Here is a 22,682-nt window from a genome sequence, read left to right on the forward strand (position 1 = left end):
GGAGGATCATAAGAAGACTTCTTAAACTGTGGGTTGCAACCCCATGTGGGGTTGTATAACTGAATGGGGGGGGCAGCTAGGTGGCACAGTGGATGGAGCACCGGCCCTGGATTCAGGAGGACCTGAGTTCAAATCCGACCTCAGACACTTAACACTTACTAGCTGTGTGACACTGGGCAAGTCACTTAACCCCAATTACCTCACAAAAAAAAATAATAATAATAACTGAATGGGGGGGGGTTGTCACAAAAAAATTGGCAACAGTAAAAGGTTATATATACCTGTTTTATTTTATATACCTATATACCAAGGGTTGTGTAAAAATTTCTCTGGTGAAAAGGGGTTACAAGTGGGAAAAGTTTAAGAAGCCCTGGTCTGGGGTAGCTAGGTGGTACAGTGGATAAAACACCAACCCTGGAGCCAGGAGGACCTAATTTCAAATCCGGCCCCAGACACTTGACACTTACTAGCTGTGTGATCCTGGGCAAGTCACTTAACCCTCATTGCCCTGCCAAAAAAAAAAAAAAAAAGAAGCCCCCTGGTCTAATTCAACCTCCTATAGTCTCACAGATAAGACAAAGACAGGGCTGTCCCAAAAGTCTTAGTGTAGTTTTAAAATTTAATAACTTAAATACAAATAAATAAGTTTTAATAGCTTAAAACTGCCCTAAAAATTTTTGGAAACTGTATTCATGATCCAGTTAAAGAGTGAAACAATGAAAAATAATGTGTTTAGCAGTTCAGAGAAAGGAGAAATTAAAGGAGCCTGAAGTTACCAGGAAAAGCTTCCCAAAGGAAGCAAAAATTTATCTTAACCTTGAAAGAATTGGTAGAATGATGATAGGAAACTCAGAACCTAAGCTATTAGGTAGCATAGTGGATAGAGTGCTGGGCCTAGAGTCAGAAAAACTCATTTTCCTGAGTTCAAATCTGGCCACAAATACTAGATGTGTGACCCTGGGCAAGTCACTTAACCCTATTTGCCTTAGTTCTCTCATTTGTTTTTTGTTTCTCTCTCCTCTCTCTTTTTTTTTTTTTTTGCGGGGCAATGGGGGTTTAAGTGACTTGCCCAGGGTCACACAGCTAGTAAGTATCAAGTATCTGAGGCTGGATTTGAACTGAGGTACTCCTGAATACAAGGCCGGTGCTTTATCCACTGTGCCACCTCGATGCCCCAGTTCTCTCATTTGTAAAATGAGATGGAAAAGGACATGGCAAACCATTCCAGTATCTTTGCCCAAAAAACCACACACACAACTGGAAAATGACTGAAAATTTGTGTGTGTGTGTGTGTGTGTGTGTGTGTGTGTGTGTATAATCCTCCTAGAAACAGATAAAACTTGGATGAAATAAATCTGTAAATCCTAAATAAATATCTAAATAGCAATCAAAATCTAAATGAATCAATCTCCAAAATATTTGCAGACTCTCAAGTTGTATTGTTTAGCTTTTAGTCCTTCAGAGTCAGTCAGATAAGAGAAGAATAATGTCATTCACATGTCCTCACAGGTGCATTTCACTGTCTCTAGAATTCTTTATCATAACTTGTCTAGAAAGTCAGAACCATATGTTCCTCTGTTGCAATCTTTGTGCTAATAAAACAAATTGTGAAAGACTCTATATTTCCAAATCCTTTGACCCAGAGATCCCACTAAGAGGCACATACTCAAAGAAAGAAAAGAAAGACCTAATATATGCCCAAAGTATTTATGGCAGCATTTTTAGTAGTAGCAAAGAACTAGAAACAAAATAGAGGTATATTGATTGGGGAATGGCTATACAAACTGTGGGATATTAATGAACTATAAAAAAAGAAGATAAATTCAGAGAGGAAAAGGAATAATCAGGAAAGCATCCTACATAATGTCTAAAACAATGAAAATAGAACAATAGCAACAAAAAGTTGAAACTTAATGCTGTGTGATTATAATAACTAAGCTTGCCAGCTAGGGGACCTTATAGATAGAATGTTGGGCCTGGAGTCAAAAAGAGTTGAGTTCAAATCCAGCCTCAGACACTTACTAGCTGTATGACCCTGGGCAAGTTACTTAACCTCTGTCTGCCTTGGTTTTGTTTTTTTTCAACTATAAAATGAGAATCGTAACAGCACCTGCCTCATAGGATTGTCATGAGGATCAACTGAGTTAATATTTGTCAAGTGCTTAGCACAGTACCTAGTTCATAGCAGGCACTTAATAGATATTTGTTCCCTTCCTCAACCAAGAGCTATGAGAATGCACCTTCACTTCCCCCCAACCCCCAATTTAAAGAGGTAAGGGATTAAGTAAGGGGAACACAATGTGTACTGTTGGATTTGATTAATGCATTTGTTAATTTTACTCAATCACCTTTGCTTTCTTCTTTCTTCCTTTTTTTTTTGTTTTTGTTTTTGTGGGGCAATGAGGATCAAGTGACTCACCCAGGGTCATACAGCTAGCAAATGTCAAGTGTCTGAGGCTGGATTTGAACTCAAGTCCTCCTGAATTCAGGGCCGATGCACTATCCACTGTGCCACCTAGCTGCCCCTCTTCTTTCTTTTTTATGAGTAAAACACTTTCTGGGTGGGGGCAGACAAGAAAAATATATTGGGAAATTAAGGTGATATGAAAAAATATCAATAATGTTTTAAATTAAAAAGCCCATATTCCAAAATCATCTAGTCTTGGAACTAGGGTAAAAGAAAGTAGAAATGGGTAAGTTTATACAGTGCTCCCAACCAATAGCTTCTTGAAGAAAAATAGTTGCTAGATAAAAGGTAATTAGTAGTAACTATTCTTCAGTTTATCATGTTAGCTACTTTGAATTATATATGGCACACAGTTCTCTATTACAACTGGACATGATCTGAGTTTACCTATCATCCATTACTGACCTTTTTTAATAGTAACTATTGTTTCATATAACATATATTTAATGACTTGACATTAGTAAAATAGATATTAAGAGTACTTATGTCTTTCTATATTTATTTATACAGGGTTGTGAAATTAAAACTGATTATGGTCCCTTACTACATACTCTGGCTGAGTTTGGATGGCTTTTGACAAGTGTACTTCCGACACCCATATTAAGACATGACAGGTACCATGAAAGTATATTTCAATATTTATTAGCATTACCTTCTAAAACTTAGTTATAGGTTATTTCTTATAGACTGGTGTTTCACAGGACTTTCCAAACTGATGTCATAGAGCAATGGAGTTTTAGATGTGGAAGAGACAGTAAATATAATCGTTTTGTTGTTCAGATGTTTTTGGTCTTATCCAGTTCCTCATGACCCCATTTGGGGTTTTCTTGCCAAAGGTACTGGAGTGATTTGCCATTTCCTTCTCCAGTTCATTTTACAGATGAGGAAACTGAGGCAAACAGAGTTAAATGATTTGCCCAGGGTCACACAGGTAGCAAGTGTCTGAGGCTGGATTTGAACTCAGGAAGATGAGTCTTCTTAACTCCAGGCCTCACATTCTATCCATTTTGCCACCTAGCTGCCCATCATCTGGCTTACCCTTCTTATTTTATAGGTAAAGAAATTAAGGCCCAGGGATATTAGTTAATCTGCTAATGGTCACGCAGCTATTTAATGGCAAAATCAGAGCTAAAACCCAAGTCTCCTGATCCAGAGCTCTTTCTACTGTACTATACTGCCTCTTCAGCTACCTTTTCCATAAGGAATTGAAACATTCATAGTGGCTGTGAAAACACTTCTGCAAAATCAAACCTTTTTTTCCAGTTGGAGAATCTGAATTCACAAAGAGCTGTTAGAAAGTACACAGAGAAAACTGTATCTATCCCTAGAAGACACAATGCTCCAGTAACCTGCCTTGTAGCTACAAATTTCTATGTCTATCTTCTCCTCTCAGGACACAATTGTCCAGTATGGGAGTCCAACATAGGTCTAGAGAAAAAAAGAACCAAGGAGATTAAATGATTTGTCCAGGATTACACAGATAGTAATTCATATAGCCAAGATTGTAAACTGTCCCCGACTCTAAATACCAATTCTTTTCCATTCTCTCGCCTGGAGGCATTTAATAAATGGGTGTTAAAGTTGAAGAAAGAGACAAGTCAGGACACCCTCCACTTCGCTATTCAGCAGAATCATTGAATGAAGGAATTATCATTGTTCCACCTCCTTCCCCCTGGGTAGACAGCCACTCTGCAGCTGACATAAGCAAGCCAAGCAGTGCAATAGAGTGATCTTTCCTCTACTTTTAAGGGCTCACAAAATGAGTAACAAACCTATAACACGCTTGCTCTTGCCCCCAGGACAGCTTGAGTTCACTGTGTTCTTGAATGGAGATGCCAACACTTCAGGGAGGGGGGAGTTAAGAATCACTGGGTAGGGGGCAGCTAGGTGGCAGTGAATGGAGCACTGGCCCTGGATTCAGGAGGACCTGAGTTCAAATCTGGCCTCAGACACTTAACATTTACTAGCTGTGTGACCCTGGGCAAGTCACTTAACCCCCATTGCCCGCAAAAACAAAAAGAAAAAACAAACAAAAAGAAAGAATCACTGGGTAACAAAATATTGCTCAATGAACTCAGATTTTCAGGGTTGTTTGTGAAGCGTTTCTCAAAATTCAGGTTGTAGCCCCATAGTGTTTCCCAGTTCATGATGGTAATAGTAATAATTCATATTTATATAGCACTTTAAGGTTTATGAGGTGACCTACATGCATTATTCTCATTTGATCTTTATAACAACTCTATGATGTATACAGTAAAAATACTTATTTTTAATCACCATTTTACAGATGAGGAAACTGAAGCTCAGAGAGGCTAGGTGAGTTGTACAAGGTCGTATAGCCAGTAAATGTAGGAGCTGGGACTTGATCCCAGGTCTGTACCATACCAACCTAATGCCACCTAATCAGTATATATCAGGATTAAGCATGGAGAGAAACCCTCTCCCTGACATCAAGTTATCCGCAGCTCTAGGATCTGTCATCAAAAATACTTGAACCCAGGTTATCCGACTCTAGAATCAGTGCTCATCTAAGTACACCCCATTTTAATTTTGGTGTCAAAAAAAGGGTGCTGGGAAGAAAGATCTTATTAACTGCTCTCTTTTCTTCCTGTCCTAGAAACACTTCCATCTGGGGGTTCTTTTTGGTTGAGAGGTGGAAACACCAACAGGGAATACACTGTCACAAAAACAGGAGGAGAATTGCTCTCAGTAGAACAGGCTGCATTCTTCCCTGGACGTCACTTCCTAGAATTGTTTGGAGGTGCTTTGCCAAATGCCTCTAAATTGCTTTCCAGCTCTAAAATACTATCATAGTCTCTACCCCTTGGGAAACCTAAATACCATGCATAGTTCATTTCCTCTTCAGAGGTCTTTATGACCATTGACTAATTATGCCTCATGAGCCCCTGTGAAAATGGTTATTTTACTGGTTAAGAATTGGCAGGGTAATTTTGCCACTATAAAACTGAGTTAGAAATTAACTGAACAATTGTAATTATAGGCGCTTTGTGTCAATAGAATCTGTTCCTATGTTGGCCAGATTCCAAATCTCAGTAGTTCACTCATTTCAGATTTCCCCCAGTAGTTTCTTGGAGATAAAATGCCATTTAGTGACTTGATTCCACAATAATATTCTTGCTTATCTAAACTGATATTTACTATTTTTCCCACTGACTGACTTCTCAGTCTCCACATAGAAGGGTGTTGGTGGGGATAAAAACAAGTTAGTCGGAGATGCATGGAAGCCAGAGAAAGGGGCATGCCAGCTGCAGGGATGCAGGGATCAGTTGCATGGCCCTAGACCACTATGAACATTTAGTGATTCCAAATTGGGTAGACTTGTCAGTTTCTTCACTTCTTCCTTTGGGGTGGCAGTCCTTTAAATACTCTAAAGAATTATTCAAAATCCCTTTACATACTCTAAAGAATGCATTTTTTAAATCCCTACTTGGCCCAGTGGATAGAGTATTGGCCCTGGACTCCAGAGGACCTGAGTTCAAATTCAGTCTCAGACACTTGACACTGACTAGCTGTGTGACCCTGGACAAGTCACTTAACCCCAATCACCTCAACAAAAATTAATTAATTAATTAAAATAAATGTTTAAAAAATTAATCCCTACTTACCAGGAACTGTGCCTCTAAAATGCCCATGATTAATATATGGTAGAAAAAATACTGAACAAGAACTCAGGAAACCTGGAACCTACTCCCAGCTCTATCACTAGCTTAGCTCGTACCCTTAGACAATTCAGTTCTGTCTGGATCTCATTTTCTTCATCTATAAAATGAGAGGGTTGGACTAGTTCAAAAGTATTTAAGCATCCTTAAAGGATCCGTGGAGAGATCCGTGTGTTTCATTTTCTGCATTTTAAAACATTATTCTGATATGGGATCCTTGGTCTTCATCAGACTGTCAAAGGGATCCATGACATTAAAAAGGTTCAGAACCTTTCTATAAGGTGATCTTTATGCAGTCCCTTTCAGAGCTAAAATTCTATGGTTCTGTATTTGCCACATTTTTACACTTTCATTCCAGAGTCAGTCTCAGGGATAACAACATCCCTGATTGTAAAAAGATTCTTCTCCGCATGCACTTCAAAATAAATTCTTCTCCAGCAGTTGTATAGCTGGATTGTTTGAATTTGGTTGGTATTGGGCTGCTTTAAAAAGCACTTCTGATAATATCCACTCTGGCTCAGTAGTTTATAAAGAAAAAAGAAATGTTAGTGTGAATAGTTGTTCTCTTATTGGTGATTGTGTATGTCTGTATTCGCTGCATTCATTAACAAGAGCCTGAGAAGACATGCCATGATTTGTGGTAATAGGGTGCCCTAAGAATGCATGTTCAGTGTAGAATTACAGAAGGTGGCTTTGTAGACTCTAAAACAGGGGTTCTTTTTTGAGGCTTTGTGCCTTAAAGGCCAGATGGAATATTAAAATCTCTTAGAAGTACCGGTTAAGAAACCTAACCTATAAAATTTACTGACTGTGATTTTCTTTTTCTATCCTCCGTGGAACCGTTATTTTCTGTTCTGTGTTAGAGGAATACCAACAAATGCAAGCCTAGGACAACTGAGTCTCACCAGTGCACTGTGTATAGATAATGATTTAACAGTAGCATTCTTTAGATTCCCTAAAGCAAATAACTGCACTCAATATTCAGAGCAACATTGAAACTCAGACTAAGGTACACATTTATATATAAAAATAAATTTTTCCCTTGAGTCCTCCCAGAAAAAGGAATTTAATAACAGCAACAAAATTTCAAGAAATTATACAGCTGTTGAAGAACTAATTGGTAGATTGGCTTTGGACTCCTTTGATAGCAGTGACAATCCGAAAATAAGCTGCCATGTTAGATTTTTTTTACTGAGCTCTATTCTAGTTATCTGTCTCTAAGAGAGGCATTATGGGACTTGTAGAAGAGTATGGTGACCTCTTTTGATGATTTCTGAGGTAAGTAGTATGCCCCGACCCTACATCATGAGTTTCTCCATGTCATTCATGATTGTGTAGATTTTCATCATTTCCTCTTTCAGCCTTCAACATCTAGCCCTCATTGGTGTGACCTCCCTGGGTAGCCTCTTCATTCCCTTGATTCTTTAAATTGCTTTCCTCTGGACTCTTTCTGGTTCCATGATACAATCAACAAATATTCATTAAGCACCTATTATGTACCAAGCACTGTACTAGGTACTGGGGATACAAATACAATGAATGAAGTAGACCCTTCCCACAAGGAGTTTACATTCTAATGGAGGTAAAATAACCAGAGCTACATGCACCGTTTTAAATGAGACTATGCTATGGTTTTGTACATGTCTTGATGATACCTGGAATTTTGTTGCTTTGGTTGTAGCAACACATTGGGCTAATGCCCGCAAGAAATATTATACAATGACTCCCAGGTGTGATTTTTTTGGTCATACCCAATAGTTCAGAAACTGATCCCTGAAGTGAGACCTCTCAATGAGATAGGTCTCATTGCTAAGTAAGGATTGAACATTCTTGTCTTTGGTTTGATAGAGCCAGTGGCTAAAGTGATGGCAAATGTAAAAGGGGAGGAAAGAATTATATCAGATGTAAATTTTAAATGCTGGGGAGATTTATAGCTGATGATGAGAAGCAGCATGGCATAATCAATAGAGGAATAGCCTTGGAGTCAAAAGGAGCTATGATATTATCCACCTCCAAAAAAAAAAAACCCCCAAACCTGATATTGATTGAACACAGGCTGAAGCATGCTACTTTTTACTTTCTTTCATTTTTTTCTTTGATTCAAGTCTTCTCGTACAAAATGACTAATATGGTAATGTTTCACATAATTGCACATATATGACCTATATCTAATTGCTTACCGCCTCAGGGAAGGGGGAGGGAAGGAGCGATAGAATTTGGAACTCAAAATTTTAAATAAAAATGTTTATTTTTTAAATTTCTGTATAATTGGGAAACAGTTAATGAAATAAGTAAAAATATATTTTTTAAAAAGAAAAAAAAGGGAGCTAGGTCGAGTACAACCTCTGTCATTTGTAATGTTAGAAGGTACTTAATGTCTCATTGTCTCCAGACTATAAGTTACAGTGGAGTCACCAGTCAGCACCAATGTAAGGAGTTTGGGTTAAATGGAGCCTACCTCCCCTAAGAAACTCCACAGGAAAGAATTTAGTGCCAAGTTAAGCAATGATCAAAAAACCCAAGGGGAGGGCCTAGTTGAGTTCCTCCATTCAGTCCAGAACAACATAAAATTGCTGCAAACAAACCAGTAACTGTACCAGTTTGGTAAGTGAGCGTGGGAATGGGATGAGTCTAACTCAATCTCTGTTAAATAGGGCCTGAAGCCAATAGGACCTTTATCCTTGTCTTTTGGAGCTACAATAGAGGACGAAGCCAGCCCCTAATAAGTATCTGTCCAAGGAGAGGGAGATAGGAAGAGGCACCCAGACCTACCCCCTGGAACTCCTCAGAGCCTTCCAATGGACCTGAAGCCAGTCTAACCTCTAATGTTCTGTTAGATCCCAGTAGGGACCTACTTATAGAAATAGAGATGGAGTGGACATGTTCAGGCAACCTGACTGAGGGTGCTTCAGAAGACCTAAAACAAGTACAATCTTCAATATTCATGCAGTCCTCAACATGAGTAAATCAAGATTGAGTACAGCTCGATTGAAGTGGCTTTCCCAGAGCCCACTGGAGGACTTACAAGCCATGTCATCTCCCATATTTTTTAGGGAAGTCCATGACAGGCAACAAAGCCAACTCTTGGCTACTGATTGAGAAAGTAAGGGGCAGAGACAGATAGATGAGGCTGACACCAGAGCTGGGCTTCCAGAACACAGTAAGGAAAGGATTAAGCAAGGGGCCACATGTAATGTTAGGTCCTGGCACAGCTCTGAATTCCAGGCTAAGGTGGTAGAAGAGCTAAAAGAGGGGGCAGCTAGGTGGCACAGTAGATAGAGCCCTGGCCCTGGATTCAGGAGGACCTGAGTTCAAATCCAGCCTCAGACACCTGACACTTACTAGCTATGTGACCCTGGGCAAGTCACTTAACCCTCATTGCCCTCACCACCAAAAAAAAAAAAGTTAGAAGAGCTAAAAGATCACAAGGTCATGGATACAGAGTCAGACTTTTCTGTCCTCAGGGACCATCTAGTTGAACTCCCTCATTTTACAGATGGGAAACAAAGAGACCAGGATGAACCTCCCTATCCACAACTACGACCAGGCAGCAGTAGTGACATCCAGGTTATAAAGAGGATAACAATAGACCTAACTGCAGCATATAAGGATGCTCAAAAAGGCAGCTATGGCACAGTCTCAGTCTGAAAACTAAGGCTAGAGACATGAGTAAACAGAAGAAAACACCACATACAATGGAGAGCTACTATGGATTGAGAAGCCTAAGAGATAAACCCAAAAGAAGGAGAATAGTTAAAGCAGATCTTGGTTTAGCCACAAGGACTATAAAAGTATGGATGAAATGGAAGTAATTTTTATACTAGGAATTTTCTATACTTATGAACTCATAGATCCCTTCCAAGAAACAACAAAAAAATACAGATAAATAATAGTTAATTCATTAAAACTATGAGTATTTCTGTTTCTATAGTGGGAATGTTGTGAGGTAGAATGAGGGGGAAAAAATCATTCAGCCAGAATTTCTAGAAGAGTTCTATGTTTTTACTTTTGATAGTTTTATATTGTGATTTGGTCTAATTTAACACAGTATTATTGTCTGGAACATTTTCAGTTTTATGAGAAATTTTTACTATTTCTTTTTAAAATTTCATTATAATGGTAGCAAGGTAGCGCAGTGGATAGAGCACCGGCCCTAGATTCAGGAGGACATGAGTTCAAATCTGGCCTCAGACACTTAACACTAGCTGTGTGACCCTGGTCAAGTCACTTTCCCCCAATTGCCTCAATCAAAAAAAAAAATCATTATAATGGGTTTTAGTGTAATTTTATCACAACCAAGAGCCAGAATTTTTTCTATTGCAATACATCTTTAACTTTTAAATGGAAGTTAATAGGAAAATGACTCATTTAATAACTTTGCTGAAATGTTTTTCTTCCATTAAATGAGGCATACTTTTACTCCTAGATTATTTGCCTACTTGTCTTGTGAATAAAAGTGCCAGTAGTAAGAAGACTGGTTTTCCCAGTGTCAAGTCTTGAAATCAAAGTCATCAGCTGAGGAATAAAGCATCTTTAATTGAGATAACAGAATAGCAAACCCACCACCCTAGGGGATATTCTATGAGTGCATTCCTTAAGAGAAGGAATATAAAGACATTACTGTAATTCTGAGTGGCATGGAACATTACATTTTGTATTAATAATTTTCTGTCATTATATTAATTATATTGAAGAATTTTCTGTCACCAGTCTTTACTCATCCTTACAACTACAGCTCCTCACCACATGTAGTCCCTCTCTCCACTTGGGGCACCATATCCTTACATGTGGGTGCTTTGTCCATAGGAATATAATTTTTGCTTGCTTATATTTTATAAAATATTTTGGATTTGGTGGACAAGATTTTTTTTCTAAAAGCTGGGACAATTTACTTTTTGTCCTATGCAGTTACATTTAGGATTTGTTGAAATATAGCTCTGAAAAAAATGGTTTTAAAAGAGTCTAGTGATTCTTTAGACCAGCCCATTGTGTTTCTTTTCTTTGGGGGGGGGGGCAGGGTAATGAGGGTTAAGTGACTTGCCCAGGGTCACACAACTAGTAAGTGTCAAACAGTTGAAGCTGGATTTGAACTCAGGTTCTCCTGAATTCAGGGCCTGTGCTTTATCTAATGTGCCACCTAGCTGCCCCAGCCCATTATGTTTCAAAAGGAGATACTTGAGTAGCCTTTAAACCCAAATCACTCTTTCATTGAATGGCCCCCAGTCCCAAGCCTCTATGGCTCATCATTTAGGTTTTGGTGGCTTAGAAGTCATGTAAATAGCAAATGCTTTCTGTTCTGGCCAGAAACGTTGAGGGTCTTCCCCTCCTAGATTGATATTTTTGTAACAGTATATAAGACCATGTTTTGTCTCAATTTTTAACCCAGTCCTTAGTCATTGAATGAGCCTTACCTCAGACCAACTAAGGCATGGGAAAGACAAGGCCAAGGTCATCTACCACACCCTGGCCATTGCCAGTCATCTTGACTTTTGTCTTGATATGGGACCTCGATGACTCTGGAAGAGAGAGTGAGGCTGATGACTTTGCACAGCTCTGCCTCAGTTAAATCCAATTCATGTGCAAGTCAAGACGTCACCCTCCTGATGTCACTGGTCCTGTTCTAGAATGAAGGATGAACCACAACAATTCTCTTGGGGAACCCACCAATTTCAGAGAGTTATTTTTTGGATTCTTTTCTAAGTATCCCAATGTTAACCTTTTATCATGAGTGAGCCTTCATCTCCAAACTGTGATTTAGGCTTCTTGAAGTACCTCTGGTAGGTTTCTTGTATTCCTCTGTCCTTTCTTTGAGATGACTGAGTGCTAAAATGACTTCCTAACCATGTAGGTTTTCCCATTGGTTGTCCAGTTGCTGAAAGGGCATATCCCTATATGCAGAATTCTGCATGTCCATATATCCCTGGTTAGGGGTGCACTACTCACCCTGAACAGGGGAGAAATTAAAGGAGGTATCTTGACCACAACCTACCTCACCTAACCAGCATCCACAGAATGAAAGCTAATCATTCTCAGCCCTGTGCTGGTCATGTGCTAACCATATTCCACCACATCTATATACATAGGTAATGATATTACATGGTAGTGTCTTCTTCAAACATGAGATAAATGTATTATTGTCATGGGGAAATTGGGAGGGGGGGATCTCCTTAGGTATTCCTCTTTAAAGAATTACACCTCACATACAAATCCAATTAGAATAAAATAATCTTTTATTTAGGCTCTAGAGAAAGGAGACCAAGAGAGAAGCCAAGGACTTCTCTTAAGGAGAGATGGTTCAGAAACAATTCACTGAGATACCTATCTCTTCAAAAAGGAGAAAGGCAAAAGCTTTTATAGATGGTAGATGGGGTGATCATCTGAGCCCTTATTGGGGGTGGGTTGGGAGAAGTTGTGTGAGGGGTGGTTATTCTGATTTCTGGAGTTATCTCTGTCCCCTGGGACCAACCAGACAGCAGCCATGCCTAATGGGCTTATCTCCCTTACTTCTCAAGGTGTGTCTATTCTTTAGTTTAGCTGGCCATGAGGGCAGTTAGGTGGCATGGGGGCAGTTAGGTGGCACAGTGGATAAAGCACTGGCCCTGCATTCAGGAGGACCTGAGTTCAAATCCAGCCTCAGACACTTGACACTTACTAGCTGTGTGACCCTGGGCAAGTCACTTAACCTTCATTGCCCTGCAAAAAAACCAAAAAACACAAATAGTTTAGCTGGCCAGTTTATGTCCCAACCCCATAACATTATGATAATAATAATAATCCTAATTATTGGCTCAATGAGAAACAAGAGTCTCTGAGAAGCCTTCCTTAACAATGCTTAAATTACTATATTGGTAAGATCAGACTTCCTACATAGCTAGGCCAAACTATTCCAACAGAATAGGCTTAACTGTTAGAATTCAAGGTACTGGGAAAATGTAAATGCTGGCTCCCAATCTTAGCTTCAGAGGATTCATGATGAATCATTTTCCTTTTTTATTTCTTACATTATAGAGCCCATGCATGATTGAGATAACTTCTTTCCAGGTATCCCTGGTCCAGGGTTGTTGCTTTGTTATTCAGTGTGATAATATATCAAACCACTAAAATATAGTCACATGACCATGAAAGTATCATTATTTTTTTTTTGGTGAGGCAATTGGGGTTGACTTGTCCAGGGTCACACAGCTAGTAAGTGTCAAGTGTCTGAGGCTGAATTTGAACTCAGGTCCTCCTGACTCCAGGGCCGGTGCTCTATCCACTGCGCCACGTAGCTGCCCCTAGTATCATAATGTTTTTTTGTTTTGTTTTGTTTTTGGTTTTGTTTTTGGTTTTTTTTTTGGTTTTTTTTTGCAGGGCAATGGGGGTTAAGTAACTTGCCCAGGGTCACACAGCTAGTAAGTGTTAAGTGTCTGAGGCCGGACTTGAACTCAGGTACTCCTGAATCCAGGGCCGGTGCTTTAACCACTGCACCATCTAGCTGCCCCCATAATGGTTTTTTTTGTTTGTTTGGTTGGGTTTTTTTTAGTGAGGCAATTGGGGTTAAGTGACTTGCCCAGGGTCACATAGCTAGTAAGTGTTAAGTGTCTGAGGCTGGATTTGAACTCGGGTACTCCTGACTCCAAGGCCAGTGCTCTATCCACTGCGCCACCTAGCTGCCCCCATAATGTTTTAACAAATTATTACAACATCACTTCAGCACCAGTGTGCCCTGGAAAGGTGCCAGACAATTCCTCTTTTTTTTCTCACTATCTATGGTAATTGTTCATGTTTTCTTGTGTAAACCTTTTGTAAGCACTATCCTCACCCTTTTACCTCAAGAAACCAAGGTGAAAGTTAGAGTTAAAGTCTAAGGAGCAAATTTGGAAATGGATCCAGTCAGGTTACTTAGCAGCAGAGATGATTGAGCCTACAAATTACTAAGATAAAATGGAATGTAGATTTTTAACTGACAGCCCTTCACTTCATCTCCTTTGATCTCTTGGAAGAGCAGAGCAGACAGGAGGCGTGTCGATAAGAAAGGACTAGTTCTTTCTCTGACTCTTTATCTGCTGCACTAGGCAGTGTTCAAAGCTGCTAGTTCCTTACCTACCCCTATATCCCAGGCATCGCTGTCTTCCTTTGTGACTGGCAGGACCCAGCTAAACCAGGTAGTCCTGAAGAGCCAATGGCAGTGCTGAAGAAAGGGGTGAGTCCAGTGGAATGAATGGAGTGGCTAACTTCTATATTTGGACCCCTTTCAGGGTTCAGGGTTCCTAGATCCTTAGGAATAAATGTTTTTTATCTTTCCAAATTCAGAATAGGTGTCAGTAATAACACACATACATGGAGTCCCCATAGATTTGAAAATATTATAAATTAGATTTGTAAACCAAAAAGAAAATTTCATCCACACATCATAAAGACAAACCTATTAGTTTCCCCTTTGTATCAGGGGGCAGGACTTATTGTCCCTCACTCCATTACATTAAGAAGGATGAGTTTTGCACTAGAGAATTTCACAGAATCATATCTGAACTATGGTTTCAGTTTTCATTCAATCGTTTCAGTCATTCCCGATTCTTTGTGACCCCATTTGGGGTTTTCTTGGCTAAAGATACTGGAGTGATTTGCTATTTTCTTCTCCACCTCAGTTTTTTTTTTGGGGGGGGGCAGGGCAATTGGGGTTAAGTGACTTGCCCAAGTCACACAGCTAGTAAGTATTAAGTGTCTGAGGCCGGATCCACCTCATTTTACAGATGAGGAGACTGAAGCAAACAGAGTTAAGTGACTTGCCCAGGGTCACACAGCTAATATGTATGAGAGGCCAGATTTGAACTCAGGACTTCCAGATTCCAGGCCCTGATCTCCATCCACTGTGCCACATAGCTGCCCATGGTTTCAATATGAATAGTTTAAAAGATCTTTAATTTCATCTGAATGACTGTTCCCTCCACTGTCACAGACAGAAATCTTTTCACACTTAATAGACCATCTTTGTGGAGTTCTGTGGCAGAAATTATATCATCAGACCTGATGGACAAGGTTCAGGCCTCTCTGAACGTACTTAGGCTGGCCTTCAGACAACAGTTGTCACCAGGCCTGTACACAAAGCACAACTCATACTCTACTGGCACAACCTTTGAGTATCCAATGATACCCCCAAGGTCACAGTAAAGCATCTGAATAGAATGTTAGTGGAGGGATCCATTCTTCTGCATTTTAAGCAAAGAGCAGGTGCCTAATTATTACATCCACTCTGTGGTAAAAATGATTTGTGGTAAAGATATATATCAGAAGTTTTAGCTGAATCATTTGAGAGATTGTGCATGCTACTAAAGCGGCTTTTGAAGGACCTCCTTTTTTGGGGAGGAGAACACTGAGTGAATCAGTTTACTACCACTATGAGCCTATTTCCTTATCTTCAAATGAGGGGTAAAAATTGATAATGTCTAAGATCCCTTCCAATTCTAAATCTTGTCTTCCTGTGAAACACTTCAATATAGGCAGCCCTTAACTTATAATTGGATCATATTCCTGAAGTTCATAAGTCAATATTTTGGAACTCAGAACACTTTGGAATCTGAAACATTCCATAAAGACCTTCAACCCCATAACTTCTATTTCTACCACTTTGACCACCTCTTATTTCTGAAAAGTTTGTAGTAATTTATTTAAAGTTTAAAAATGTATGGATGGGGGCAGCTAGGTGGCATAGTGGATAGAGCACCGGCCCTGGATTCAGGAGGACCCTAGTTCAAATACAGCCTCAGAAACTTAACACTTACTAGCTGTGTGACCCTGGGCAAGTCACTTAACCCCAATTGCCTCACCAAAAGAAAAATGTATGGATGAAATAAATTCCCTTCCTCTGGCCTGAGACTATTTAATTCTTTTACCAAATAGACACAGAGCTAATAGTCTGTAATTTGACTTTAGACTCCAGGAAGGTATGTTCTTCACCCACACCCAAGATTCATTTTTGTTTTGGGCAAGTCAGCTCAGGATGTAGATTATAAAATAAGGTTTGTCTTTCACTTCATTCTGACCTTTCTAAATTATCTGAGAAACCAAATTGACTGATGTCCCAACTCAAATTACATGGGAATTTAGGATTAGGTGATGCAATAAAGTTAAAGTACTTGTGGGAACAAGGCCCTAAAAAATAAGTATTGAACTCTTTTTTTTTTTTCACATTTCAAGATGAAAGGCAAGTGGCATAGTTTGATGTGTTTTCATATGAATAATGAATATTTGTTTAAGGAAATAAATCATTCTCTAATCTGTCATACTCTCCAAATTCTGCCAATCAGATAGGGCAATTGAGCTATGTATGGTATCAAGAATATCTAAGTTCAGAGGGGCAGCTAGGTGGTGCAGTGGATAGAGCACCGGCCCTGGAGTCAGGAGTGCCTGGGTTCAAATCCGGCCTCAGACACTTAACACTTACTAGCTGTGTGACCCTGGGCAAGTCACTTAACCTCAATTGCCTCACTAAAAAAAAAAAAAGAATATATAAGTTCGGGACTGAGCCAAGATGGCGGAGGAGAGGCTGTGACTCCCACAAGCTCCAAATAAACCCATCCACTCACGCCCAAATAATGCGGTAAAAAAACAAAACCCAGAACAGCCTAATGCACAAAGGAACAGAGTGAGACTATTTCTCTGCAGAAGAGGGCAGTTCTGATCACCTACTGATCAGGCTGAACAGCTCAGCGAGCAGTCCGGACCTAGCCAGGGACAGTGCTTCCAGCACCTGTCAGAGTCTTCCGCACCAGCAGCTTCTGAGGCTCCGATCACGGACTGGTGAGGGGGTTCGGCAGTAGGCAAGGGTGAAGTGGAGGCAGCATCTGCTGGAGTTGGGGCAAAGCGCCCTGGGTCTGAACCAGTGGGCTGAATCTAGTAGTGATGGCCCAGTGGGGGAGGGGCAAAAGCACGCCAAGCTTCCGACCATAGAGAATCAGAGTTCAATCAGACTTCTGTTTCCGGGTCAAAGAGAAAGCGGCTGTGATTACTCACAAGCCAGGCAGGCTGAGAAGAAGCCCAATCACCCCCTGGGCCACACTGTAGCACAAACAGTGTGTCCTGGAAGCAGCACTACACTTTAAGAAGGAGTAAAAAGCCAAGAAATAGTAAGCCAGGATGAGTAGGCAGAGAAAGCATAAAACCATCGAAAACTTCTTTGGGGGAAAGGTAGACCACGATACACCCTCAGAAAAAGAAGATAATAACAGGGTCAAAGCTCCAACATCCAAAGCTTCCAAGAAAAATATGAACTAGTCTCAGGCCATGGAAGCCCTCAAAAGGGACTTTGAAGAGAAAGTAGGAGAGATAGAAGGAAGATGTAGAGAAAGAGAGGAAAGAATGGAAAGAGAAATGAGAGCAATGCAGGAGAGTCGTGAGAAAAAAGTCAACAGTTTGAAAAGCCAAATGGAAAAGGAGATTAAAAAACTGTCTGATAAAAATAATTGCCTGAGAATTAGGATTGACCAAATGGAAGCTAGTGACCTTATGAGAAACCAAGACACAGTAAAGCAAATCCAATTGAATGAAAAAATAGAGGGCAGTGTGAAATATCTCCTTGGAAAAACAGCTGACCTGGAAAATAAATCCAGGAGAGATCATTTGAAAATCATTGGACTACCTGAAAACCATGACCAAAAGAAGAGCTTAGACACCATCCTCCAAGAGATTGTCAGGGAAAATTGCCGTGATACTCTAGATGCAGAAGCTAAAATAGAAATTGAAAGAATCTACCGATCACCTCCTGAAAGAGATCCCAAAAGGAAAAAACCTCCAGGAATATTATAGCCAAATTCCAGAACTCACAGGTCAAGGAGAAAATATTGCAAGCAGCTAAAAAAAGGAATTCAAGTACTGTGGAGCTCCAATAAAGATAAAGCAAGATCTAGCAGCTTCTACATTAAAGGACCAGAGGGCATGGAATATGATATTCCAGAGGGCAAAGGAACTGGAACTGCAGCCAAAAATCACATACCCAGCAAAACTAATCATAATCTTTCAGAGGAAAAAATGGGGCTTCAATAAAAAAGAGGACTTTCAGGCATTTATGATGAAAAGACCTGAACTGAATAGAAAATTTGACTTTCAAATACAAGACCCTGGAGAAGCTTAAAAAGGTAAACAGGAAAAAGACTTCATGAGGCATATTAAAAGATCAAACTGTTTATATTCCTACATGGGAAGATAATACTAGGCGAGGTAGAGTAAATATCATGGGAAGGGAATAGGATGGAGAGAAATAGTTGTGATGGTTGATTATAATGGCAAAACATATGGTACCTACTTTGCTGGGCTATTGAAGAAAATTCTCTGTCAAGTTTAAGGTACTATATACAGGTTATGATGAACAGGATACTATCAGAAAAACCTGGAAAGACCTACATGAACTGAAGCAGAGTGAAATGTACTGTATACAAAATAACAACAATAGTATAAGATGATCTGCTGGGAAGCATGTGGTTATTTTCAGCAAGGCAATGATCCAAAAAACCCTGAAGTACTTATGAAAATTGCAACCCATCTACAGAGAAAGAACTGATGGTGTCTGAAAACAGATAGAAACACATTTTTTTTTCCTCTTTGACAATTCCTCAATCTGAAGTTTTGGGGTTTTTTTACTGTTTTCTCTCACAACCTAGCTAATGTGGGAATGTTTTCCATGACTACTCATGTATAACTTATTTTGAATTGCTTGAGTTCCAGTGGGTGGGGGATGGGAATGGAGGAAGAGAAGTTAGAACACAAAGTTTTAAAAAATTGATGTTAAAATTTGTTTTACATATATTTTGGAAAATAAAATTCTATTCAATACAAAAACAAATTTTAAAAATTAAAAAAACAAAGAATATCTAAGTTCTAGGAGCAGCTAGCTGGTGCAGTGGATAGAGCACTGGCCTTGGACTCAGGAGGATCTAAGTTCAAATATGGCCTCAGACACTTGCCACTTATTAGCTGTGTGACCCTGAGTAAGTCACCTAACTGATTGCCTCAGAGAGAGAGAGAAATCTAAGTTCTTCAGGAAACTCATTACATGATCAACAGGGGTACTACCTCTATGAACACAGACTGCATTGCCTCCATGAATTAGATAGTTTCAATAGAAGGCACTGTCCCACTTTTAGTCAACTATTTTAAAAACCTTGGTAACATTCTTGACTCCTCTCATCTTTTCACATACCCAGTCAATTGCCAAATTTTGTAATTTCTTTCTCTATATCATCTCTCATGTATGCTCCCTTCTCTTCATTCAGTCAGCCTCCACCTAGTTCAGACCATCATCACCTCTCTCCTGGACTCTTACAATAGCATTCTAAATGAACACTCTTCCTCAAATCTTTCCAGTCCATACTCTATAGTCTTACCAAAGTGATTTTCCAAATAGAGCATATCTGACCATGTTACTGTCCCACACATCCCACTCAGTAAACTGCAGTGGCTCCTTATTACATCTAAGATCAAATTGAAACATTTCTATTTGGTATTTAAAGTTCTTCATAACCTGTCCCTTCCTAACTTTTCTGCTCTTTATACCCATCCATAATGGTCTACTCGCTGATCCTCACACATAATACTCCATCTTCCATCTCTATGCCTTTGTTCCCATGCCTGGAAAGCTCTTGCTTCTCCCTTCTGACTTTTAGAGAACCTGGCTTCATTTACTACTCATCTGAAGTGCTGTTCCCTCCAAGTGGTCCTTCCTAATCCCTCAGCTGCTTGTGCAGTCCCTCTAAGACTACTACTTCCCATTTACTCTGGATTCCTCTTATAGGTAATGATTTCTATGTTATCTCCCTTATTAGAATGTAAACTCCTTGAGAACAAAGACTTTTTTGCCTTTCTTTGCACTTCCAGTACAGTTCCTGGCACATAAGAAGTGCTAACAAATGCTTCTTGGTTGATTTGATGGATAAGTTATTGTGGCCAAAAAAAAAAAAAATTGTCAACTATGGATCACTCTTCTGTGGATGAGTCTTTCCAAACTTAGCTGAATTGGTCTTGAGTCACTGAGTTTTTACTCACAACCTTTCCAGATTGCTAAGACTTATTTGCTAAAGTTTATTCTCTGCTAACACAGATTTTGAGAACCCAAGTTCATCTCCACACTAGGATACAGCAGCATTGAAACAGGAATTTAGTGGAGGCATATCAAGAAACTTTACCAAATAATCCATGAACATCCGTGTTCACCCTAGGACACCCTACCCACTCAGGGATATGATATATGTGGATGTGCTAACAGAGAAAAATACCCCCTGGATATTCACCATCACCATCTTGGCAGGCCTAGTTCTACTCAGGAACTCTGATACCTTCTCCCCTGTTCTGGAAATTTCCAGTTCTATGACACTCATTCATGTAATCCTCATCCTGAAGCACAAACACTATCCTGAAACATTGGCCAAGACGTCCTGTTCCATCCTCCTCTCATGTACTCTGTTCCCAGACTTCTCCCTCTAAAGCAGGGCCTCTTATTCCTTTTTTTTTTTTTTGAGTCAGGGATCCCTTCAGCAGTCTGGTGAAACCCATAGACCCGTTCTCTGAATAATGTTTTTAAATGCATAAAATAAAATGCATAGTGTTACAAACCAATCATATTGAAATATAATTATCAAAAAAATATTTTTTAAGTTCACAGACCCCAGATAAAGAACCCCTGGTCTAAGAGATGGCCTATCCCCTGAGACTTTCTTTCCCATCTCACATTTCACTAAGACACATGCATCCTGGGAATAATGCCTGTTCTATTCCCTTTCAGTACACTTTTCAGAAGGCCCTATAAAAGTTTACATTTTTCTCCATCAAAATAAATAAATAAAGAGCTTAATTGAAAGTTATCTTTATTCTTTTGCTGGCTCTGATCCTAAAGGCAGATTAAAAGTAGATTAGGGATGTATATTTATCAAAATCAATTTAAGAAAAGATGGAGTTATTTAACATTAAACAATTTCAGATTTTGTGGGAGTTTTAGGCACATTTTTGGTTGTATTTCAATGCTGCATTTGTTTTTAAGTAAAAGAGGTCAGGATTAGATAGACATCTATAATAGTAGGGTTTTGTTTTGACTTTTTGCATAATAAAAGTTGTAACTGAGCAACATTAGCTACAGGCACTCCAACCCACAAATCCATGGAGATACTGTGAGAAGCATTTCAAGAGGAATCCGGCCCTCTGGTCCTCTTTGGTAATGGATAATTTGCCATGATGATAGTTGAATAAGGAAAGAACTCAGGATGACAGACTATGACAAGACTTTTGAAGATAAAATCCCGAAGTGGTTGAATTCTCTTAAATGAACATGCATTCTAATTGTTTCCATGCCTATCTAATATGCTATTGCATATTCATCAACTAAGATACAGCATGACATGGGGGTAGAAGGTTGGCCTTAGATTTAGGAAGACTGGCTTCAAGTAGTGCCTCTGACACATACTAGCTATGTGACTATGGGCAGGTCACAACCTCTTCAGATAACTATCTAAAACTATAAGTTACAGATCCATTGTCAGTCAATGTTGGCAGAAGAGATTTTCTCATACCAGAAGTCCCCTATACTAATAAATATACCATTCCAGACCAAGAAAATTCTGTAATCAATATGTTAATGTGGAAAAGACTTATTTAAAAAGGCATACAGATGTGCAGCATAATGGAGAAAACCCTAGGATTTTGTTACAATTGGAATTATAGTAAACTGAGGCACAAAGCTCCAAGTGTGATCAGTTTATGGGCAAATTAAGAATTTGCCCATAAACTCTGGTCTCAACCTCCTTAGTCAGCTAAGACTCTGAATGAGAGCTAACAGATCATTTTTACAGACAAAAGGAAGAATTTCCAAAATAGGAAAAGCAGAATCACAGGTGGGGGAAACAATATGACTGGTTACAAAGTCTGAAGCATTATAGGCATGGGGGACAATACTATTGGCTGAAAATGGGAAATGTGGGGCTATCCACCTCTTGCTAGTAAATTCTGATTGATTCAGTCACCTATCATGGCTAGTTAGTGTCACAGCAAAAACAGACTTTCTTGAAAGACAGCCCAGTGTTGCAGAGATAACAGACCAGATGCCCTGGCATCCTTCTGCATCCTTCAAGGATAACAGATTTCTTTGACGTAAGACTAGAACAGTGATTAGCAGGAAAACTGAACTTCTAAACTTAACTCACAGCCAGTGTGAGTGATTTACAGGAAAACTGAACTCCCAAACCTAACTTAGAGACAAATGAAACGTGACTTGGGCAAATGTTGGTAGTGATACAAAATGAAATCAATAACAGAATAAGATTTTCTCAATTATCAATTTGGAGTCAAGTAACTTGGGCTCAAATCCAGGTTCTGCTATCTATTATGTGTGTGATTTTATATATATATATATAAAATGAGGGTTAAGTGACTTGCCCAGGGTCACACAGCTAGTAAGTGTCAAGTGTCTGAGGTCACATCTGAACTCAGGTCCTCCTGAATCCAGGGCCAATGCTCTATCCACTGCGCCACCTAGCAGCCCCTATGTTTGTGATTCTAAGTCACTTAACTTCTCT

General features: G+C 39.5%; 1 protein-coding gene across 2 annotated transcripts in view; it reads left to right on the top strand.

Moving 5' to 3' along the window:
- Nucleotides 1-22,682, top strand: part of RFTN2 (raftlin family member 2) — an 85,511-nt gene that overhangs the window by 48,925 nt on the left and 13,904 nt on the right. For both annotated transcript variants that reach the window (XM_043998620.1, XM_043998619.1), the window contains exon 7: nt 2,978-3,081. In XM_043998620.1, the coding sequence (XP_043854555.1) occupies nt 2,978-3,081 (104 nt within the window). The remainder of the gene's footprint in view (nt 1-2,977; nt 3,082-22,682) is intronic.

Source organism: Dromiciops gliroides, chromosome 3, assembly GCF_019393635.1.
Source record: "Dromiciops gliroides isolate mDroGli1 chromosome 3, mDroGli1.pri, whole genome shotgun sequence".
NCBI classification, from domain to species: Eukaryota; Metazoa; Chordata; class Mammalia; order Microbiotheria; family Microbiotheriidae; genus Dromiciops; species Dromiciops gliroides.